Below are 22,295 nucleotides of genomic sequence, written 5' to 3'. Positions count from 1 at the left end.
AGAGAATAGATATTCTCTCACAGTTCAGAACCAGAGGTCTGAAATCAAGGTGTCTGTAGGGCTGGTTCCTTCTGGGGACCGAGTGAGAATTTGTTCTTCACATCTCTCGCGATGTCCGAGGTCGCCAGCAGGCCTCGGGCTCCATGGCTGACCGCCGTGTCCTCCAGTCTCTGCCACTGTCTCGGGGCCTTCTCTTCTCTCTGTGTGTTTCTCTGTGACTGTCCTTGTAAGAACACTACCCATTGGATGCAGGGCCCACCCTAGTCCTGAGTGACTTCATCTTAACTGGATTACATCTATAAAGACTCTAATTACAAATTCGGTCACATCCACAGGTTCTGGCAGATGTGACTTGTATGGAGATAAACCCAGTACAATGTACCCACCGGTTCCCCCAAACGCACACCCATCCCATGTGCAAAACACATTCACCCCATCCCAGCATTCCCAAGCCTTCACACATTCCAGCGTGAACTCCACATCCCAAATCTCATCTAAGTAGCATCGACTCAAACCTCTCACATCTCGTCATCTCAGTCAGGTACGGGAGGCGCAGGTATGACCCATCCAGGTTCCCTCTCCATCAGGGGCCTGTGATACTAGAAAACAAGTGTTCAGCTTGTAAAATACAAGCACAGGAAAGACAGTCCCGTTCCCTGGTGTAGAGCACGTCTGCAACCCAGGAGGGTGATTTCATGAGGTTTCAAGGCCTGAGAACAACCCTGCGCTTGATCTGCCTGGGCCCAGAGGCTTCACCGGCCCCAGCCTCTCCATCCTCAACCTCGGGGACAGTCTTACCCTCTGGGCCGCCCGTATCCCACGTCCAGAATCTATGGCAGCCATCCTTCCTTTTGTCCTGTCTCTGTCCCCATCAGGCCAGGCTGGCAGTGTTTCTGCTGATGCAACGTTCCCCCTAACCTGTCAGTTCTTCCGTGGACGTCCAAGAGATGCAGACAGGACAGTTTTCTATTCCTGGCTTCTGCTGAAATGGTTGATTGTATCCACGGTCACAAACCTAATCTCTCCAGCAGGTTTTTCAACCCCACGGTGCTCTCTCCACAGACCCAAAGATACCTTGGCATCTTTTGCAATATGGACAGGCTGTGAATTTTCCAAATTATGTGCTGGTTCCTTTCTGCTGACCAGTTCCTTCCTCAATTTCTCCATTTCCTCTTGTATTTTACTACAAGCAGCAAGAAACCAGACCACATCTTCCATATTTTGCTTGGAAACCTCAGCACGGTTTATACGTTTCACCCGAAAGGAGAACACCATTCAGCCAAGTTTTCAGCCACTTTATAACAGGATCGGTTTTCCTCCAGAATCAATCCCATGTTCTTCATTTCTGTCTGAGGTCTCACCAGAAGCACCTTTAACGTTCATGTTTCTATCAACACTCTGTTCACGATATAGAAATTCTCTAAGATGATAGAACCTTTCTCACCGTCCCCATTGCTTCCTTCTGAGCCTTCCTCAAAATTGCTTTCGATGTCCATGTGTCTACCAATAGTCTCTTCAAGATATTCTAGAATTACACTATCACGCGGCCCCAAATTCTAGCTTTTACCCATCACCAAATTCCAGAGCCACTTCCACATTTTCAGGTTATTTCTTATAGCAGCACCCTACTGCAAAATGTTAGTTTCTGGGCCTACCGTAACAAATGACCACAAAATGGGTGGCTTAAAACTAAAGATAGTTACTCTCTTGCAGTTCAGGAAGCCAGAGGTCTGAAACCACGGCTTTAGAGGGCTGGTTCCTTCTGGAGGCCAAGGAGAATTTGTTGAGGCCTCTCTGTGGCTTATATTAGGTGGGTACAAAAGTCCTTGCAGTTTTTGCAATTATTTTTAACCCTTTAAACCGCAATTCCTTTTGCACCAACCTAATAGCTGCATCGCTCTAATCCCAGCCTCTGCCTCGGCTGTCACATGGCCTCCTTCACCATGTGTCCTCACATGGCATTGTTCTAAGGGCAACAGGCATTAGATTTAGGGTCCACCCTAGTCCAGTATGGCCCCACCTTGGCTGTTTTCTGGAGACCGCCCTCAGTTCCTTGCCACCTGGGCCTCTCCTTAGGGAATCTCAACATGGTGGCTTGATGCATGAGAGCAAGCCAGGAGAGCCTGGGGGTGTGAGCCTGGCAACATTCATGGTGTTTCATCCTTACTTTGGGGAGACATGTACATTTGCTGTATTCTGTTCTTCAGAAGCCAGTCGCCGGGTCCAGCCCACACTCCAGGGGCAGCCAGAGCTGGGCCCCGCCAAGGCTTGGGCCAGGGCCTATTGGGCCAGGCGTGCTCTGTCCTAAAACACGAGAGCTGCTGGGACCCCACAACACCCCAGAAATAAAGTGACAGGGCTTAAGGACACAAGGGGATGCTGCCCTTGGGAACCTGGGTCTCACCTCAAAACTTAGGCTCTTCAATTGTGAGAGTAGGGGACGGATTGTGGACAGTGTGTAGGCCAGCTGGCTTCTCCCTCAGCTCCCACTGGTGTGGCCTGGGAAGGCAGCTCTGAGCAGGCTCACAGATCACAGCTGATAGGTGAGTGATACCCTAGGTACAGTCCTGTACCCAGGGACAGACACCACTGCCTCCTTGGTCACTGTCCTACACCCTGATAGATTCACTAGATTTCTTTGGGATGAGATATGACTTACGACACTTGCTACTGAGAAAGAATTTAATGTCAAGTACACGAAGCATTTAATTTCCAGCCAATGAATCTCAAAATTGTTAAGCATATCTTCTTTACCTGGACACACACACACACACACACACACTCTCTCTCTCTCTCTCTCTCTCTCTCGCTCTCTCTCTCTCTTAAATAAGCTTAGACGTAACCCTTGTAATAAACCACCCACGAAGCTTTTCTCGATGGTGTTACATAATAAACTGTTCCTTAGTTACTTTGAAGTTGACACCAACTCTACCACTACTGAGTTGGAAGTCCTCTTAAAGAAAATGTAGACAAAGGCACTACATCTCAGTTCTAAGTCAATGTTAAAATGAGCTTCTCCCTCTTTTTCCTCTTCCTCTTCTTCTCTTCCAACTGGCTGGTAGCATCAGCAAAAAACATCACTTCACTTCTTGCCTCACATTCCCTCTTGAGATAATCGAGCCCTGCCATATTGAAGCCGATAGCGTCCTGGGGAGGAATACAAGAAAGATTAAACAGACCTTCCATCACTTGAGCTCCATGTCTCCTGCCGTGTGAGTCAGGAGAAGCAACGCGTCAGGCGTTAGTCTTCTTTCCTCCCTGTCTACGGTCTTCCCTTATCTTCCTGTCCCTCTCAGTTCCAGTGACACCTTCCCTAACATACAGACGCCTGTCTGGTCAAACCGCCCAGGATAAGGCCCAGCACCCTAGGCTGTTCCCAAGTCTCGTTCACGTGGGATTCTCCCCTCGCTGTTGTATGTCCACCAGCACTTACCCGGACTTGGCCGACTTTCGAAATTGTTGTCTCCTTTAGTTTCTCAATCACTGGCACGAGCATCTGGTTGCTAGTGATCTGCCCGAAGTGAATCCTCAGAAAACAAAACAGAGGGGTGTTACCAAGGGGTAGTGGTCTGGCTCCACTTACCCTTCTAGAAATAGCAAATAGACCCATCAAAGCAAAAAATAATAATAGAAAGATTTTACTGTATCATTGGAGTCTGGAAATGCTTCTAGCAAAAAGCTAGTTTCTTCCCTCCTATTCAGTTCCAGCTGATGACAATTTAAAAAATACTGTCCTAAACCTTATCGCATGCTCAGACTCTCCCCTCAAGTTCCAGGACGCCACTGATGAATCCATGCGCCTTTAACTTTCATTCACCTTCATTCTCGGTTGTGATCTGCCGTAGCTACCTGCGAGGTAGTACCCATCTACTCCCTGTGATACGCTAGGAGTACTCGTGGGGTTTCCCTTAGAACCAGTAACCCGGATTCAACAGCACATCTGCCATAGCAACAGTATTATTAGTAACACTGTTGAATATGAGTTTATGTCTTCACGACTTGCTCCCAATTCTAAATATGGCAACAGAATAATACAAACATCATTTCCGATGATATAAAATATGAACATATCAGTTGTTCCTCTTTTGCTACTATCCTGACAGAACACAAGGAATGGCGAGTTAAGATCATGAAAACAATTCACTAAATGTTTTCTCTTGTGTTTTTTTTAAAAACCATTTGGTATTGGCGGACCAGTTTTTGTTTTGTGCTCGTAACAGCCTTTTAATGAATACTCAGTGTCTCTATTTCTGTTCTCTGCTGTAACAGCTCAGGCTGAAGGGCAGAGCGGGAGACAAGAAGAATCTACTCTTGAGCCTTTGTACACATATTCTTCTCAATTACAGAGGAAGCAGATTTCTTGCTTCTTAGCAATATAATCTGATATCTTCTTTATGTTTCTTAGTTCCCTCTATGTATGCCCCTACTTTTCCATTTGTACCTGTAGAGACCTAGAAGATAAACTGCCGATTCCTTAAAATGTTGTTACGAGAACAAAACAAAACGATTAGCAACACCACATGAGGCACACTGGTGTTCAGTCATGGACTGTCGGCAGACTGACTAGACCCAGAGCGTCTGTATCCGACGCAGCCTGAAGGCCTACGTGGATTCGGCACCGCGAGCCGCATTTTAAGGATAAGACTGATTCCAAAGGATGAGAAATAATTGTGTGAGGCAGCGCAGAAATTCTGTCACAGTCGGTGACACTGCAGCCTCAGAGTTTTTAATTCCAAAGCGTTGGCAGCTTCCGTTAAGGGTACTGCTGGAGTGCTTATGCCCAGTAGACACAGTATCTTTGGAAAAGGGTGTTACCTGAGGAGGAAGAAGAGGCACCTACACAGAAGTTCAATATCAGAGCCCAGTTGGATGAATTCATTGAAGAGTTTAAGAACGTCTGGGACGTAAGAGAAAGGTAACACGAGAAGGGATTCCTCCAGCTCACTGAAGAAGAAAACATACACATTAAAAATGCCACATTTCTTAACGTGGTCAATTTTTCAATCTTTTCCCCTACTGTTTTTCCTGCTTGTATTCTTCAATGGCTCTTACCTATTCAGAAGTAAATTAAATATTCACCTATATTCTAGATGGTTCTCTCTTTTCAATGTTTTGGTTTTTGTAGTTTAATCTAGTGCATGCATTTCGGTCCATGACACTGTGTCCATTCAGATGCCCAATTTCTCCAAAGCCTTTTGTTCACTATTCCATCTTTATATGATGCTTCTTTGATCATTTATGGAGTCCTTACACTTAATAGAGTCTGTTTCAGGGCTTCTGAGACTGTTTAGAATGATCAATTGATTCTGACAACAATCCTGTACTATTTTGTTCTTGCTAATTTTATAGTTTTTAAATCTAGAATAGATTCTGGTTTTGGTTTTGGTTTGTTTTACTTTTTTGGAACTAGCTCTAGTATCATTTCATCAACCCCAATGAGAAATCTCAAGAGGATTTCAATTGGAATCAAAACCTATAAATTCGTTTAAGAAAAACTAAATCTTTACAACACAGAATCTTCCCATTTGGGAATGCACTGTACCTCCATGAATCTAAATTTTCTTTTACATTTCTCTAGTGAGGTTTCATCATTGTGGTCCTGTTTATTTCTTGTGTGGGATACATACTTACATATTGTGATTTGTTATGAAAAGTGATAACTTTCAGTAGGTCAAACTCACAAGGAAAATCACAAGCAAGAAACATTATTTCAAAAGTATATGACAAGATAATTAAAAATCAGTAAGAGAAACTACTGAAAAGCACAAGAAAGGGAAAGTAACAAAAAGTTCACAGGAAAAAATAAAAATGGCTAACAACTATGATAAAATTTTAACTCTCTTAATAATGAAAAGAAATAAAAAGAATACAGTACAACTTTTTGCCTGTCAAACGGGGAAGAATTTTTTTAAAGCCTGGTAAAAACCAGTATGACAAGCACTCTGGAAAGTAATTCAGCAACATAAACCTTTAAAAAGTTTGTGCCCATTGATCTGTTATTAGACTGCTAGATCTTAAGGAAAATAATTAACGATGACAAAGATTTCATGTAAAGATATTCACTGCAGTCGTACTGACAGTAGCCAAAACAAATGCAACATCCAATAGTCATTTGTTCATTGGAGTATTTTGAATCAATTCAATGACATGTTTTTGAAGACTGTTAATTACATGAGCAAATTCTCAGGAAATATTCTGTGAAAAAGGACAGGATACAAAATAGTATACAGTATGATTCCAATTGTGTATGTACACAGAAAATAAGCCAGAGGAAATAAAACAACAAAAATGTTAAGAGTTGGTACTTCCGACTAAATTATAGAGGATTTCATTGCCTACAATGCAAAGTAGCATTTCCCTTCCTTTGTGCTTGAAAGTATCTCCCTTCATATTTTGGGAGGAGCCTCCTAGCTCTACTTCAAATAGAACATTATAATGAATTATTTTCCATCAAAATTTTGACACAGTTAAACCTAGAAGGATGATAACCATCAGTTATAATTTCTATTTGTCTCATGTTTAGATAGGCAATTTGATAAATGTTGTTAGCTGACAGATTGTAATAATTGTGCCCTGGTACTCACCTTGACCTGATTCCTTTAAAAATCTCCAACACATAAGCTGAAGGCTACAAAGGAAGGATAAGAGCATTAGTGAGCCCCTTGACTGGTTTCTACTGAAGCTAACTTCCATCTCCTAAAATCCAGGATGCCTCTCTCTCATACGAGACACGGTGTCCTAAAATGGTGTGACACACATGGAATTTCAGTCGTCAGATCTGGGTCCACGACCCAGCTCTGCCACTTAGCAACTGTTCCCTTCTATCTACAAGTCCTGACATATCTGTTAAAGGAAGACACCCCGATTCACACAATTACTGTGATCAGTAAGACATGCAAGTACAGTGCTAAGTCACTGGGGATTGCTAGACAAGCACACATTCTCCCGTCACTCCCTCTCTCTCCTTCTTTACCTGACTGTGCCAACTTTTCCTCCCAAACCTTCAATTTCAGTGTTCACTGAGATGAACAGACTCTTCAGAGGGCCTTGCATACTGACCACAAATGCACACTAGGGAATATAAGGATGCCAGGTCAGCCCAACCAAAAAGGACGACTTGGGCATTACACTGAAATAGTCATTTGAAATATTAATACAAAATACCCCAGAGGATTCCACCATCCAAGCGAGGTTTTTAACGACAAAGTAATCCCCAGTACCTGTACCTCAAAGCAGAAAGTCCCTTCACCTCCTCTCACCCCTGAGAATAACTTGTGAATAAACAAAGGAAGCCTGGTAGACATTCTACTCACGGAGATATTGCCGTAAGCCATCAGGATGGGGTTGGTGGGAAGCGGAACCTACGAAAAATGATTGAATCAAATCATTAAAAAAATGAGACTCAGATAGTGCTTTTTCACAGGCAGGGTGATAATAGTATTTTACATTTCGAAAGGGAAACAAGGGACCCTGAAAACTGTAAAAGTATAAAAGAATTATCAGGCCTTTTGGTTTCCACAGCGCTTATGAATCAGTTTGGGCAAAACATCTCATCTAGAAATCTGAAATGGTTACCCAGCCTCCCAAACCAAACTAGGAGCTTGAGTTTCTACTCACTGCAACCGTCATCTCGGTCCACAGTTTCCTGCCCGCCCCTTTGTATTAAGACCAAGCTTCCTCTCTCCAGTTCCTCAATTCCTTCTGATGTTTGAATCAGAAAAAAAATCTGACGTTTATCTCGTTTCCTGATCTGAGTTAATAATAAATTCCAAAACGGTGGTTTTCTTCTCAGGAACTGTCTCTATTTAAAGGGTCTCCCCGAGTATTGCTTAAAGGGCTATCTTACCTCTTTCCCTGCTGCTTTACAAATGGCTCTGTGTTCTTTCATTTTTGCAGTTTCCTCTCGGTATAGCTCAATAGCCTCCATGATCCTCTCCGCCTACACAGATGACGACAGAGGACAGAAATCACCACAACACATTCCATCATCCCAGGACACTGCAACTGAAGGCCTGATTAGAAAATTACCGAATCGCTTGACTCATTTTAATAAAGATGGCTGACAGAGTGCCAAACAGCATTTAGAGATGTCTTTGGTTTTCCTTCTTTTCTCTTCTTTCTAATTTACAGGGAGGAGACGAAGTGTTCTGGATTCAGGTAAAAACATCTGTGGACACCTGAGTAGGGCAGCTTCCAGGAACATCTGGAAACTGCTTTCAGGAGATCGAGCTTTCCTTTCTACAAACCATGCGCTGCTCAAACAGGTCAGCAACACCCTGTCCTTGGTTTCAAGGAAGGAAATCAGGTTTTGATCTCCATCTATCAATTTAATCAACTTTGTGTCACAAAAGGACTGTTGGGTTGATAAGACTTTTACTAAAAAGTTCAGATCCTATTTTAAAAAAAAAGAAAAATGAGATACTACATTCTGTATCAACTTACTGCTTTGACTGTTTCAATCGTTTTCTTTCCAGTAAAGTAATTTTCACCTTGAGTCTCTCCCGGAACCTGCCAGAAACAGAGAGATCCTTGAACAATATCGGTGACAAGCATTAAAGAGCCACTGCATTAATTGTATATTCATAAAAGAACAGGCATTATTATTTTAGGATCATGATAATAACACTGTTATCCGCTACCATTAACTGAGTGTACTTAATAAGTGCCAGACACCCTTGTTAAGTATTTTGTATGTGTTATAAGAATATCCTGCTCTACAAATGTTTAAAGATAATGCCCAATTTCTCAATTTTTTTTCCTGATTTTTATTTTTATTCTACAGTGAAATAATTCCCTGAAGCCTCCTTATAAAAAACAAACAACAAAAAACGGCCAGAATGACAGTCATTCAATACCAAATCTGGTCAATTATTTGTCCCACAAAATCAGGATATATATAGCGGAATAAAAAGGACTACACAGCTTCTTTCCCATTTCAGCTGGTGATGACTTCAGCGTCTGGCCCCAACTCGAATTCCATTAGAAATTCTTCAGATTATAGTAAATGCTGGCCACATAGTGACAGGGCACAATCTCAGGGCCCGAGAGATTGACTTACTGGTGGTCGGTCTTCTTTGGCCACGCTCTCCTCATATTCTGCTTCCCTTTGCTGCCAAGAGATAAGATAGAAATTAATTGGAAAGAAAGAAACATGGCCTCTATGCGCAGTGAAATGAGACCGAAGTTGCTTCTTTCAAAATGCAACCCCCTAATGGCGTCTGCTTCTGCCTGGTGCTGAAATGGCACCAGCATCTCATGGAGGTCCTGGAATTTGCACTGACTGAGGTGTAACTGCACTAAAAAGGAAACGTCAGCTGGACAGCGTGTCTGACACCCACCAGCATTTGTAAGCAAGGCTCAAGTGCTTACCATCTCCCTTTCTTCCTCAAGAATAAGAGGCTCCCTTGTTCTCTCCCAAAGTCTCAGAGATTTGTCATGGGACGAGGACACCACATAGTCTCCGTTGGGGCTGACAGCCAAGCACCATATTTCCTGGTGGTGCCCCTGGAGAGAGAGAACCAACCAAAACATTCACAGACTGCTACGTGCTACATTAGTGGGAGACCCACACTCAGTGTTCAAAGTGGCTCCTTGGTGCGGAGCAGGCAGAGCAGGAAGGGGTTACCTCCAGAGTCTGGATGTGTTCAAATCTGTCTGCATCCCACTGCTTAATCTTCCGGTCTTTGCCAGCAGTGAAGAAGAGGTGAGACTTAGGTACAAACTGTAGGTACATCACACTGAAAAGTGAGAGAAGCGTGCACATGTCATCAAGTGCCACGTTATTCAAAAGTCTTACACACAGAGCTTTGCATCGCTACTTCTTGAATGTCTCTGTAGTTGAAAATTTTAAATGGATGACTGAGAACGCTATGTAACAGACACAGACGCTCAAGCAAAATGGTACCTACAGGTGACTCAAAGGGAACAGACTGCACCTACCTGTCGTCGTGTGCAAAGAGGGACTTGTGACAGTCCCCAAAGTCCAGACCCCAGATTTTCACATTCCTGTCAGCAGAGCCAGTCGCTATCAGGGCTCCGTCCTACAAGGGAGAGAATGAATCACTGATTTTCTGAAACTCTGTAAATTAGATAAAGAAAAGCTAACCAGCATATTCCACCCATTTCTTTCAAAACCATTAAAGTCAAAGTCACAAAGGAACTTCAGCTCCTACCAAGAGCACCTACTTCTTTGCTTTTACCTACAGATTGACGTAAAAGCTTGTTAAGGGAAAGCAAGAACTCTGTGGCTTAACCGTTCTCGTACTGCTGCAGGGCAAGTTGTGCCTTGACGGAGGTGATCTACTTACTCTGTTACACAGACAGGAAAAAGAATCTCTGATCTGTCATAGGATGTCCCAGGAGAGAGGAAGACAAAAAGTGAAGGAAAGAATGAGGCTGGGAAAGAATCTACTAGAATGTTAGGTCCGAGCCTTTTATCTCATGTTCCCTATCACTATTTTTCTTATTCTTCCTGTTTCAATGCCTAATTCAAATGGTTGGCAACATAACAGGAAAATCAGAAATATTTTTAACACTAACTTATTCTGTTAATGCTCTAATCACAAACAGCTGGGGCACTGGGCCCCACAGTGTCACAATGTCACACAGACTCGACATTGTTTTTAAATATATACAGGCACCCCTAATCATAACTAGACAGTGCAAAAATACGATTTTGGTCAAAAGACTAAAAGTATAGAGTGTGCAAAATACTGTAAATATCCAAATAGAAAGCTAAGTTCCTTCTTCCTCACCAATATCATCTTTCAGAACAAAGGGGGGTGCCTTTTTTAAAGTCTTTCATGTTGTAGGGTACTCTACCAATTATAGTATTGTAGCCAACAAAACACTATTTGGGAATTCCACAACAGGGAGTTAGTCATGAGGACTGATTCAGGTATTTGTGAAAATATCCTGAAGGCATTAAAGTAGCCTGTTTGAGGAATGATTACAATGTATATTGGTTTATGATTTGGGGACAGAAAGTCATGTACAACAGAAAGAAAAGATAAATACTCTAAAATGAAGATATTAAGCCAAGAACTACGAAAATGCTTTAGGAAAAACAACAACTTGTTACCGAGACACTATTTACACTTTACTTACATATGAGATGTCCATGCATATAACAGGCAGTTTGTGTCCATACAGTGAGAGAAAAAACTAAAATGTGAAAAAAAGAATACAAATAATTTGTGTGTGTCTATAAAACACAGGCATCACTTACTACACGTGGATCGAAACGACAACTTTAAAAACAGTGCTAACACCTGCTCTGGATTGTTGTCTATCTTTATCTCAAAGACGACGACACCCCTGGAGGCGGCTCGTACAGACCCCGCGTGCCCTAACCAGACCCTGGCAACAGTGGGACCGGAAGCCGCCTGCCTCAGTCAGACATGGCGCAGATGTTTGCTGGATCTCTCCGCTGACCGGTTTCCCACTGCAGCACCGGTTTCCCACTGTTCCCAGGCCCAGTCCAGTCCTAGCAACTCTCTGGGCGTAGGGCCCAGTAATCTGTATTTTAAAAACAACCCAAATGATCCTGAGATACAGCCAAATGTGGAATCACTGCCCAGGACACCTAGCGATGCCCCTAAACTACTGGCTACGACAGGTTGTCTGAACATACGGACTAGCACCTGTTTTAAGCAAAATCTAGGAACCAAAGGATTCTTTTGAAACTTGAGCTTTCCTAGTGCAGCTATAATGTTTTGATTCACATACCAACTTTGAGAACTACACTACTGGTTGGCACAGTCAAGGTCACTTTATAGTGTCAACCCAAGGCCAGTCAGAAGAAAGAAAACTGCCCCAGGAGTAACCACTACACCTTTAAAGTGTCAACGTAGAAAATTTTCACAGTACAGTCCAGCAGAGACACAGCCAACAGCTTTTGATTGGGGGAGTAACTGACACACAGCACATCTTCGTCCAGCTGCAAGGTTCGGGTTTGCTTCACAGAAAGTCTAGCACCACAGAAAGCATCAAGAAAAAAGATTAAAAATGAGTCCTCCACAAAGGCAGGCAGGATCCCCAAAACTCGGGAGCTCAACAGAAACCCACAAGAGTCCATTAGGGGTTCCTCGTTTTCCGTCCACGAAATGGACACAAATCAGCCATGTCTGCTCACCTCTTCTGGGTACTATTTTCGTCTTTCACCAACTCAAAATCCCAGAACTTGACCGATTTATCTGCACCACCTGTCACAAAGCCGCGCTGAAAATCAAATGGCATTCCATTAAAAAATATTTTAGTACAGAAACTTTTATAAGAAGACACATCAGAAGAGTGTAAAAGCATTTGTATTTAATGACATGGGATAAGATTTAAGAAAAAAGTGGTTTCTCTCTAACCCTTCTCATGTTCCTCTGGGGCTGCTGCCACAGACCTTATTTGAGAATTCTTAGTTGACACTAATGGAGGCAGGTGACAACTAGCATCAAGTTCTAGTTATACTTATAAAGTTCTAGTTATACTTTTGTTGCTGTATCAGAAAGACTGGAACATTCTGGGGTTTTTGCTGCACCTAAGAAGGCAACAGTCCAAAGAATTTGCTACTAAGTTGTAAAATAGTTTCACAAATATACAGTGGTCCATCTAAATAAGTTTGTTCAAAGTATCTACCTCAGAAGGGTAGAAATGTATTCCGGCAACGTGTCTGCTTAAAATATGTTTGCAACTGTTTTCCAATATCAAGAAAATTAGTCTCATCACTGGGTAGTGTTAGTGTGAAGCCCACGAACAGTCAGAAAACTAGGTCTCCAGTGTCTAGCTGCCATTTCAGAGGTTTGTAACACAGGAAACAACCTTACAATGATTGTTAGTGTAGCTGTAGAAACAAACACTACCTAGTTTATAAAATCATTGTAAAAATAACTATAAATGACGTAATGATGGATGTGAAAATACTTTGGAAAAAAACCACTCTATAAATGCAAGATGTTATTACTATTTGAATTTTAAATGCTGTCCCGTTCTGACCCCAATGGCATTACCCACTCTAAATTCCAGATTCGGTTTTTTCCAAAAATAATGTCTATTTTCAATGGATGAAGGGTTGCACCCCTGAGAATATTCAAATAAATGGACCAAAATCTCTTAAGGTATTTTCAAAAAATATCTCAAAATGTTCTGAGCGATTGCACCATTACTCTTCATATTAGACGATATGTGACATGGCATCATATGAAACCTCAAAACTAGGTAAAACACGGGCTTTCTGTAAAGAAACCCCGAGAGAGACCTGTTAGGCGGCAGTAAAACCTGTTATGAGAAGTGGGAGTGGTTACCAGAGATGACGGGGGTGGGGAGAGGATGAAGAGGGTAAAAGGGGTCGAATATATGGTGACGAGGGGGAGACTAGATTCTGGGTGGTGACCACACAATGCAATATACAGATGATGTGTGATAGAATTGTATGCTTGATACTTACATAATGGGATTAACCAATGTGACCCCCCCCCAATCAATTTAATTTAAAAAAACAAGAAGAAGAAATGAGAAACGCAGCCAGAGTCCTAGAGCCCCGATCTTCACATGTGGTCAGTTACCTGATCTGGAGACAGAGACATGGACCACAAAGCCCCCTCATGCGCATGGACTGTCTCCAGCAGATTTCCTGAGGCCAAGTCATAAAGCTGCAGCTTCCCTGTCTGTGGGAGACACAAACGAGCACAGGTCTAACTAACGAGCACACCGACAGCCGCCATGATTCATGCCCACACCCGTCAGAAAAGATTTCATAACCACGCAGCAACGACATGGCCAACTGCTTGGGAACTGGCCCCCCATGTTCCATGCTCGGTACTTCCTACCAGAATAAATGCTGTTAAGCCCCCTACTGACATGCTGCCTGTGGCAGGGCTGCCATGCTGTACAGCTATGGACTAGTACGACCCTGGAGTTCAGGAGTCTTGTCACTTTCATTGGTTCCCCAAACTCAAGGGAACTATCATGCCCACAGGCAAATCAGAATAAACATAACAGCCAATGGGAAACCTGAAAACCTTGAAAGGTTAATCGATACTTTAAGTGGACTATCTTCTATGGGAATTGGCTTAACCAACTCTTCTCCATGTAGTTTTGGTTTCCTCTACGATACATGGACAGAAATAACAAGCTACCTATAATGCCAGGGAGGGCAATGAACCTCAAAAAACAAACAAAAAACAAATCACAGTTGCTTAGAAAGAGTCGGCCTTGCTTCTGTTTAGAAGTCTGTACATGTCGTGGCCACAGTGTAGCGTAGCGCACACACAGTGGCAAAGCCTGCTCTTTGCACATGTACTGGAAAGAGTGCAAGGTGAAAGACCTGAGTCCCCGAGTTGCTTCTTTCCAACTCAGCAACTGTTGGGGAATTCATCTTTATGAGCCTGCTTTTTCATTTGTAAGATGGACTTTGTATCACAACCTCTAAGTTGTTGAGATTCAATGAGATCATGGACATAACTTCCTAGCGCACAGGCTGGGGTTGTATTCTAGTCCTACAGGAAGTCCTTGGAACAATCTGCAAGCTGCTTTCCCAACAGCACATAATGGATGTTTGTTGAAAGAATTAACGAAAAATGAGGGAAACTGTTCACTGAAATTTAATGCTCTTTTCTTGACAATGACCCTAAAATCTCTCCAACTTTTTTTACGCTTCATACCAGGCAAAACAATATCCACTGTGATACATACGTTTTCTAATAACACAGTCATGTACAGAGGGCATTGGTTTAGGGGGATAACAATGACACCTACTTACGAAGCACTTCTCAACACATTCCATAGATCTACTCCATCTGATTCTCACCACTACTATTCATCACTGCTTCTTAAGCTACCACCTTACTTATTAATTTGCTGTAAGCTAGTCTCTGTGCTGAGTGCTTTGATACTGGGAGGTAGGATTTTACATCATTTTACATGAGAAAAAAGGGCTTCCCGAGTTAAGTAACTTGCCCAGAGGTCTCACAACTCGTGAGTGGAAGGAAAAGCGGGGATTCAAATGTAGGCCCACCTTGTGTGAAAGCCGCTGTCAAAAAGCAGGTGTCATTATCCCATCACAGAGATAAGGAAACACGTGAAAGAAGTGATGTGACTTGCTCCAAATTACCCATTTTGTAAAAGGGACACTGAATCCAAAACCATGTCTGCTCATTCCCTCCTGCTTATCTCCCAATCTGACCCGCAGCTGGGAAGGAGGACTTGGTCAGTTTCTTTGTTAAGGCCTCTACCTGCCAAGCGTGACGCTATGCTACTTACTGTACTTTATCATCCACCTTCTCAAAACACACCTACGTATGTGCTCAAACATGACGCACTAAAGGCCGATCACCAAAACGTAAATGACAGCTCATGGTCATGACTTTCATTTTCTTCCTCATAATTTGACATGAGGTTTGATTTTTGTAAAAAACAAAGAAAACAAAACTGAAAAAGGCAATGAACAAACACCCTCTCGTGTTATGCAGCTTTAATACATTTTCAATATGCTAAGAAAGAACCCAGATTTCTCAAACAACTTTAAGAACGCTGAATAGAAAAGACCCCCAAATCCAAGAAAACATCTCGGTTTACCTTTGTGCCTATGACCACCTGCCTGTCACCAGGTACAAAGAATGAGCAAAGGGCATATTCACAGGTCATCGTGCGAATACACTGCAGTGTAGACCTGTGAGGAAGAACAAACAAGTCAGAACCTGCTCCCCCATCACAGAGGTTAACGTGTGTGCTCAGTACACACTTAGCCACACAAAGTGATTCATATCACAGAGGAGGAAGCGTGAATAACCCCCAGCTCAGACCCAGTGACAATCCAGGGAGAAAACATGAAATGGCACCTAAGTTTGTTTTCTTTGTAGGTGCTTCCCAACCCTAAGGAATGGAGATGTTACAGAAACAAGGCAGAGAAAAGCACCGGCTGGGCTCAAGAGAACCCCTCTGCCCCTACAAGGAAGTGCGTGAGTCCACAGGATTGCAGGTCACATTAGCCTATTATTATGTCTCTACAAGTAAAATTCATTTTCTTGAACCATACATAGTCATCCATTCAACAAATATTAAGTCAAATACCCACTTCATTCCACAAACATTTACTGAACACTATTCCTAACATCTTTAGGAATGAGATCGATGTTGGTACATCAGGTGCCGTGGAGAAACACATGTCGGGGGGAGGGGGTGAGGAGGGCGAGGGGGGTAGGACAGCAGGACTGTCGTGTGATGAGGAGACAGAAGCCTGGAGCTGAGTGATTCCAGGTAGAAAGAGCAGGGAGCAGAGGCCATGACCCAGGCACTTCCTTGTGTGCAGGGGTGACAGGCCAGTGTGGCGCCCGTGCAGCAGAGGGGACGGCAGAAAGAGATGAAGGTCTGGAAGGACTTTGGTTTTTCCTTAGAGCAAGACGGAGCTTTCGGAAGTGATATAACTTCCATCGGAAAATGACAGTGGCTGCTGTGTGGAGAAGAGACTACAGAGGGGCAAAGGAGGAGGCAGGGAGACCAGTCGGGAAGCTCCCAGAACAATCCAGATGAGCAGGATGGTGGCAATGCCGGTGAGGAGATGGGGTGGGATTCCAGATTCGTTTTGAAGGTAAAGCTGACAGGATTTGCTAATGGCTTGGACATTGGACACAAGAATCAAGAATGGCGACAGGATTTGGGCTAGAATAACCAGAAGGAAGTAATTATTTACTAAGATGGACAAGTCTGTTGGAAAAGCAGGTGGGAAAACTGTTGAAGAAGGTATGGTTTGGGACACATAACTGTTTGAGATGCCTAATTAGATATTCAAGGGGCGATACAAACAAAGGATTTGGACAAATGAGCCTGACGTTCAGGGAAAGACTAAGGACAGAGATATAAATGTATGTGCCATCGGCACAGAGAAAGCCCCGTGTAGATACCACATAGAGTGAGTGCAGACAGAGAAAAGGTCCAGACTCTCCCCTGAAGCATTCCGACATTTAGAGGTCAAAAAGGTAAGAAGGAGCCAGAAAAAGACTGGGAAAAATGAGTCAGAAAAGGAAATAATGAAAATCAAAGAAAGTGTTTCCAAAAGAAAAAGTATCAATTTAAGGAGAGTGTGTCACTGGAAGCTTGTCACTGGATTTAGAAACGATGAGGTGACAAGAGGGGTTTGGTGAAACGGGGGATAAAAGCTTGAGGGGAGACAGGAGAAGACAGAGTGGAGAGAAGAAATCAAAGGATGGGGTTGACTGAACAGAGATGTGAGGACGACGAGACGGGGTAATTATTTCTTTTAAGATGGGAGACATTAGAGCATATCTGACGCTGACGGGAGTGACCCAACAGAAAGGACAAACTAACGATGCAGAAGGAGGAAAACTGCTAGAAGGGGAGGGGACAAAGAATCTCATATACAAATTGTTATGAACTGGTCAGGAGCCCGTGTGTAGCCATACAAGGCAAGACAGATGACGTGGGTACAGATGCAGCTAAATTGGCTGACGCAATAGGGCACATGAATGTTTTCTAGATAATTCCATTTCTCCAATGAACTAAGAAGCAAGATCATCAGCTTAAAGGGGCTAGAGGTGTTTGAGGTTTGGGAAGATAATGGTGTGAAATAGTCATCTAGGAAAGGAAGGAATGAGAAATCACAATAAAATTACTTGAATTTAAAGAGCAGGCAGGATGTCTGTGTTTTTCTCTAGCCAAGGACAGCTACACGCTTCAGACATGGCGTAAGCTTTTATTTTTTATTTATTTATTTTTGCACCAAATTTAAAAAGGCAAGTTTCCCTACTCTAAACTCCACAGGACTGTGGTCAAAATACACTAAAAATGCATTTTGAGGGAATTGTACGTAAGGCCGTCAGAAACTGGTAACTAGCCATCAAGAGTAGTAAACACGAATTCAAAGGGAAGAAACTACTACTGGGTAAAGCTACAGAAAGTATTTCACACACCTGTTCCAAATCTTAATGGAATCAGCTGCTGCTGAAAGGACAGCAATATTGTCCGAGCTGAACGCCAAAGTCCGCACGTCACTGCGATGACCCCCCAGGGTAACTCTGCTGGTCCTGACAGGCTGGGGAGCGGGCACGGACGGAGTCAGTGAATATAATTCCACTATGTTGTTTTGAAGCAGGAAGACAGCCTTCAAATCCCCTTGGGGTGAATGGATCAGGTCAAAGGATCTGCAAGAGAAAATACTCATAAAGGTTCCAGCTACCACCTTAGCTCCGAAGGTTAGGATTGTCTAGGCGAGAGGCCTTGTGTGTCCTCAATCTATAGGAAGTATGAACAAGTATAAAGAATTTTACATACAGAGAGTGCTGAGTATTGGACAGCAGTTGAGTACAGGCTTTTAAGTCAAAGAAACCTGGGCTTAGATACTGGATCTGACACAGATCTTGGTTTTTCTGTTTGTTTTTTTTGTTTTGTTTTTGTGGGTTGTTCTTTTTTTTTTGTATTTTTTGTAAGTGACATTAAATCCTTTCAGAATATGGAGTATCCATTTCTTTTTAATTGGCAGTAGGAAAGCATCGTAAACAAGTCCATGAAAGGTTATTATAATAGAACAAATACGAGATGATGAGTCAGTGGGGCCCCAGGAGTCCCACAGTCACTGTTTCCAATGATAGATTCGCATAGACATTTACAAATAGTGTGAACAAGCCAGTACACCTCGTAGCTTACTATTTCTATAACACTTCAGACACTTCACTTACTACACTTTCACTCACTTGATTTTGGCAGAGGTTTTGATATTAGTCACTCGTTGGATTTCATCTTGCAGCGTCATTTCAACATGGACTTCGAGGTCTTCCTCCTCCCCTTTGGAAGAATTTAATCTGGAGGAAAAGAATGTCTGTCATGCTATCACTTTTCCATCAGAAGCTGTGCTATTACTTCAGTCAAGTTCTGGCTCTGAGACCAACAACCTGTGTCATCGTGGGAGAGTCTCTTTCCCACACAGGATTACCACGAGAATTAAACAATGGAGTGTATGTAGAAATGCTTTGTGACCTCGTGGCCAAAGAATTATTTCATTTAATGGGTTCCCTCAGTAAACGGATTCTGAATGCAAAAGCCCATAAAATTTCCTGGGACAAGGTCTTTGAAATTCAAACTATTCCACTGAAATGTTCTTGGTAAATTTTTCTAACATCAGGACTTTTTAGAAAATCCATTAGCCTCCACTTATCAGCCCAACCACGTCAAATAAACCAGAGGTCTCAAAAGATATGCCAAGTCGGACGACTTTTTAATTCTTTGAGACTTGATACATTTCAACCATTAAGGAAACGACTTCTATTATAATGACCTATTTCAAGGTTATATTGCCCCCAAACTTCAATTATTTAACTGACCGACCAGTCTTTCTACCGCCAGTTCCAAAGGTTAGCATTATGCAACCCAGCTTCCTTCTGTATAAGCTACTGTGATCGGAGAGACACTGCTAGCCTCTGAGAATTAAATCTTTTTTAAAAAAAATCTGTATAGTGTTTCTAGTTCTGTGTGGCTCTGAGTTCAAGATGCAGAAACACGCTAATTATGAAGCTGTACAAATGAGTAGAAATTTAAAACTCAGACGACTGGCACAGCACAAAATCTCCTCTAGCTTTTAACAGTAATTGGTAATGGAGTTAAGTATTTCCTTAAAGAAGCCGTAGTTTTTCTAGAGTGCCACGTGGCCCACCCAGGATACTTGACTAGTAGTAAACACTAAGAAAACACACTTTGCTTTCTTCCTAGCTTTCTTCATCTTCTTATCCATTTTCTTCTGAATTTCCTCTTTGGAAAGAATACAAAACACTTCTAGCACAGAATCAGTTCCCTAGAAAGACAAAAGGTTGATGTAAGTTCAGGGCGGGCAATTTGTAAGTCAGCTTTTTCTCAGTAAGGACTAAATCCTAACACGTCTTTCTCTTCCCTCACTAGTTGTATTTCCTTGGCCAACTTCATCTCTCTGGGTTTACTGTCTCATCTGTGAAGTGGAGAGACCACGTCCTACTTACAGCATTGCTCCGAAGAATAAATTAGAGTTTATGCTTTCAAACTGCTTAGAAAGCAAGCATTTAATAAATGGCTGCTAATAATAAGAACAATAGTAATTATTATTGTTGTTATGCTAATGGAACGGAGGATTAGAGGTCCCCGCAGGACCACAGAACGAATTCTTAACAGGACCAAAGGAAAACTCATCTCCGTACAGAGTATGACAGAGCGCATCTCTGGAAGGCACAGCCTCGTGCCTGCTATTTCCGCCTGGCTGGTACTCACGTGGCAAGCAAGCATCCTGCCTGTCCTGTCCACGGCGAGATTCACAACTCTGTCCCTTCCTTCCCGCATTATGGAACCAGCTTTTCTGCATGTCAGGATGCGCTGCAGAAGCAGCAGGAGAGAAGATGCAGGTGAGTTAAACGTAAGTTTCATCATACCCGAGAAGGTCTGATGCCAAGAAATGCAGGTGACAAAGACGGTCCCCAAAGTGATGACGAGAATTGCAAATGTAGCTGCAATTGTCATTTTCCCCACCGCTCAACTCAGTGAAAGATAAGAAACAAAAATTAATCACATCCTCGGGAGCTTCGTCCGTCTCGAGGGGGCCCTCCTCAGCTTCATGTGTGTCCTGTATTCCAGGGGAAGAGCCTTTGATTTTCTTGGGCTCTGGTTCCTCTAGGTCTTCAATCTGTTTTGTGAAAAATGGAAAAGGAAAAGCTGAAATAATGTGTTCCAGGAGGTGACTTTGAGCCCCAATGTCTTAGAAACCTGTCCTTAGGGCCACTGATTAACTCCCATTTAGTGATCTCTCTGATTGAGTCTCTTCAGTGGTGGGATATTTATCAGAATATATAAAAAATGGGCTACATCAAATGCAAACGAAACATTGTCCACTATACCAGCTCAAATAACTTCCCACAGCATGAAGACTACTGTTGAGTGACAAGATGACAAAATAATGACCGACTCTTCATTGACTTTAAAACCTTATTTTAGAGGCAAAAATTCAAATTGGCATGAAGAATTGCAAAGGCGTTGCAAGAAAGGTTACATTTTCTCCTTAAATAAAGGGAAGATAATCCCTAGATTTGCTGGTGTATCAGCCAGTTTGATGGGTTTCTAGAACCCATCAAACTGGCTACTGATACACCAGCAAAACTCCAGCTAAACCTGAGGTCCATAACCTTTTGTCCTCACAAAAGGAAGAAAAGGGGAATCTGAGAAAGTTAATCATCTTCTCAGAATACACATATTTATAAACACAAATTTATAAACACAAATTTTACATAGATTTTTCTTTAAGGGGAAAGGGCCACAGATATTCCGAAGTCCAATCCAGAACACCCAAAGGCCCAGCAGTATCACGCTAAGAATCCCACAGACTAGAACACTAGCATTAGCAGAAGCTGTAAGTCTAAAGCCATCCTGCTTCCAAGCTCAAATCAATGAGGACAACAGAGAAACATAACTAGTTTAGAGGTAGCATGTTGTAAATGTGGTCAAATTCCTTCTATGTGAAGTACTCAATAATCACATGTGATTCTAAATTCAGTCAGCCTACAAAACTGATAAAACACGACAGGTAATTGGGCCCATGTTCAGAAGAAAGTAATTACCTCTTGCAGGTAGGCTATGTCCCAAGCCCTCAGTTCACTGTCTGAAGCCCCAGTGATGAGTCGCTTTTCTTCTGACACCAGAACCAAACCCCACACCTACAGAATATAAAAAGATTCAAACAATAGGATTTTTAAGAGACTCCAGGATGTATGACATGACATTCCTGTATGCTGTGGTAAAATCTCTTTGGCATTTGCAAAATCTAATACGAAGGCAACCCTTTCAACACACACTTAAGAGAAGTCCCACTTTTAGAAAGAAAAAATGCCTGTGGTAGAACTGTTGTTTATGCGATAACCAGAAGTTTCTCTGCCATTTCCTATCCTTACATTAGAGAATGGCTGTTCAGCATAAATCCTAGCTAGAATCCATTCAAATGATGACTTTAAGTCTGACACTTCTTTGCCTCACAAATCAAAGGTGCTCCAGTCACGTCTACTGCCTAATTTTCAGCTTCATCCATCTAAGAACTAAACAATAAAAATAGCGGTACTGCTGCAAATCCATAGTCAAAGAATCTAACTTGCTTTTCCCCCTCATTAACTCCAGGTATGTGCTTCTGAAAGCCTGGTGTGAACAAAGCACAGAGGGTGCAAAGTTGTACAGCATCCCCTGGTGTCTACGGAACAGATCTACGCTCAGGTAACTGTTGTAATGGCTAGAATCTGCTGTTTACGTGTCACCGGCCAGGCACGGTACACACACTATTGGAGGGTACACTC

The 22,295-nt window shown here is 42.6% G+C and overlaps 2 protein-coding genes across 2 annotated transcripts in view; one reads left to right on the top strand and one right to left on the bottom strand.

Annotated features, from left to right (window-relative positions):
• The window catches only part of SPAG17 (sperm associated antigen 17), a 159,821-nt gene extending 151,741 nt beyond the window's left edge, over nt 1–8,080 (top strand). The window contains exon 50 of the mRNA XM_074318633.1: nt 7,897–8,080. The gene's annotated coding sequence lies outside the window, so the exon portion shown is untranslated. The remainder of the gene's footprint in view (nt 1–7,896) is intronic.
• Nucleotides 2,669–22,295, bottom strand: part of WDR3 (WD repeat domain 3) — a 28,688-nt gene continuing 9,061 nt past the window's right edge. The window contains exons 6-27 of the mRNA XM_019730598.2: nt 21,573–21,668; nt 20,531–20,644; nt 20,236–20,337; nt 19,692–19,789; nt 18,696–18,803; nt 17,916–18,146; nt 15,565–15,658; nt 13,554–13,655; nt 12,134–12,219; nt 11,834–11,969; nt 11,107–11,163; nt 9,940–10,040; nt 9,626–9,737; nt 9,370–9,504; nt 9,059–9,109; nt 8,443–8,508; nt 7,847–7,939; nt 7,314–7,361; nt 6,585–6,628; nt 4,816–4,944; nt 3,434–3,527; nt 2,669–3,147 (exon numbers count right to left, since the gene is read on the bottom strand). Of these exons, the coding sequence (XP_019586157.2) occupies nt 2,992–3,147; nt 3,434–3,527; nt 4,816–4,944; nt 6,585–6,628; nt 7,314–7,361; nt 7,847–7,939; nt 8,443–8,508; nt 9,059–9,109; nt 9,370–9,504; nt 9,626–9,737; nt 9,940–10,040; nt 11,107–11,163; nt 11,834–11,969; nt 12,134–12,219; nt 13,554–13,655; nt 15,565–15,658; nt 17,916–18,146; nt 18,696–18,803; nt 19,692–19,789; nt 20,236–20,337; nt 20,531–20,644; nt 21,573–21,668 (2,253 nt within the window). The 3' untranslated portion in view covers nt 2,669–2,991. The remainder of the gene's footprint in view (nt 3,148–3,433; nt 3,528–4,815; nt 4,945–6,584; nt 6,629–7,313; nt 7,362–7,846; nt 7,940–8,442; nt 8,509–9,058; nt 9,110–9,369; nt 9,505–9,625; nt 9,738–9,939; nt 10,041–11,106; nt 11,164–11,833; nt 11,970–12,133; nt 12,220–13,553; nt 13,656–15,564; nt 15,659–17,915; nt 18,147–18,695; nt 18,804–19,691; nt 19,790–20,235; nt 20,338–20,530; nt 20,645–21,572; nt 21,669–22,295) is intronic.

The sequence above is a fragment of the Rhinolophus sinicus genome, linkage group LG14 (assembly GCF_036562045.2).
Source record: "Rhinolophus sinicus isolate RSC01 linkage group LG14, ASM3656204v1, whole genome shotgun sequence".
In the NCBI taxonomy this organism is placed as follows: domain Eukaryota; kingdom Metazoa; phylum Chordata; class Mammalia; order Chiroptera; family Rhinolophidae; genus Rhinolophus; species Rhinolophus sinicus.
The sequence above is the reverse complement of the archived record's forward strand: the minus strand, read 5'-3'. Positions and strand labels throughout refer to the sequence as shown.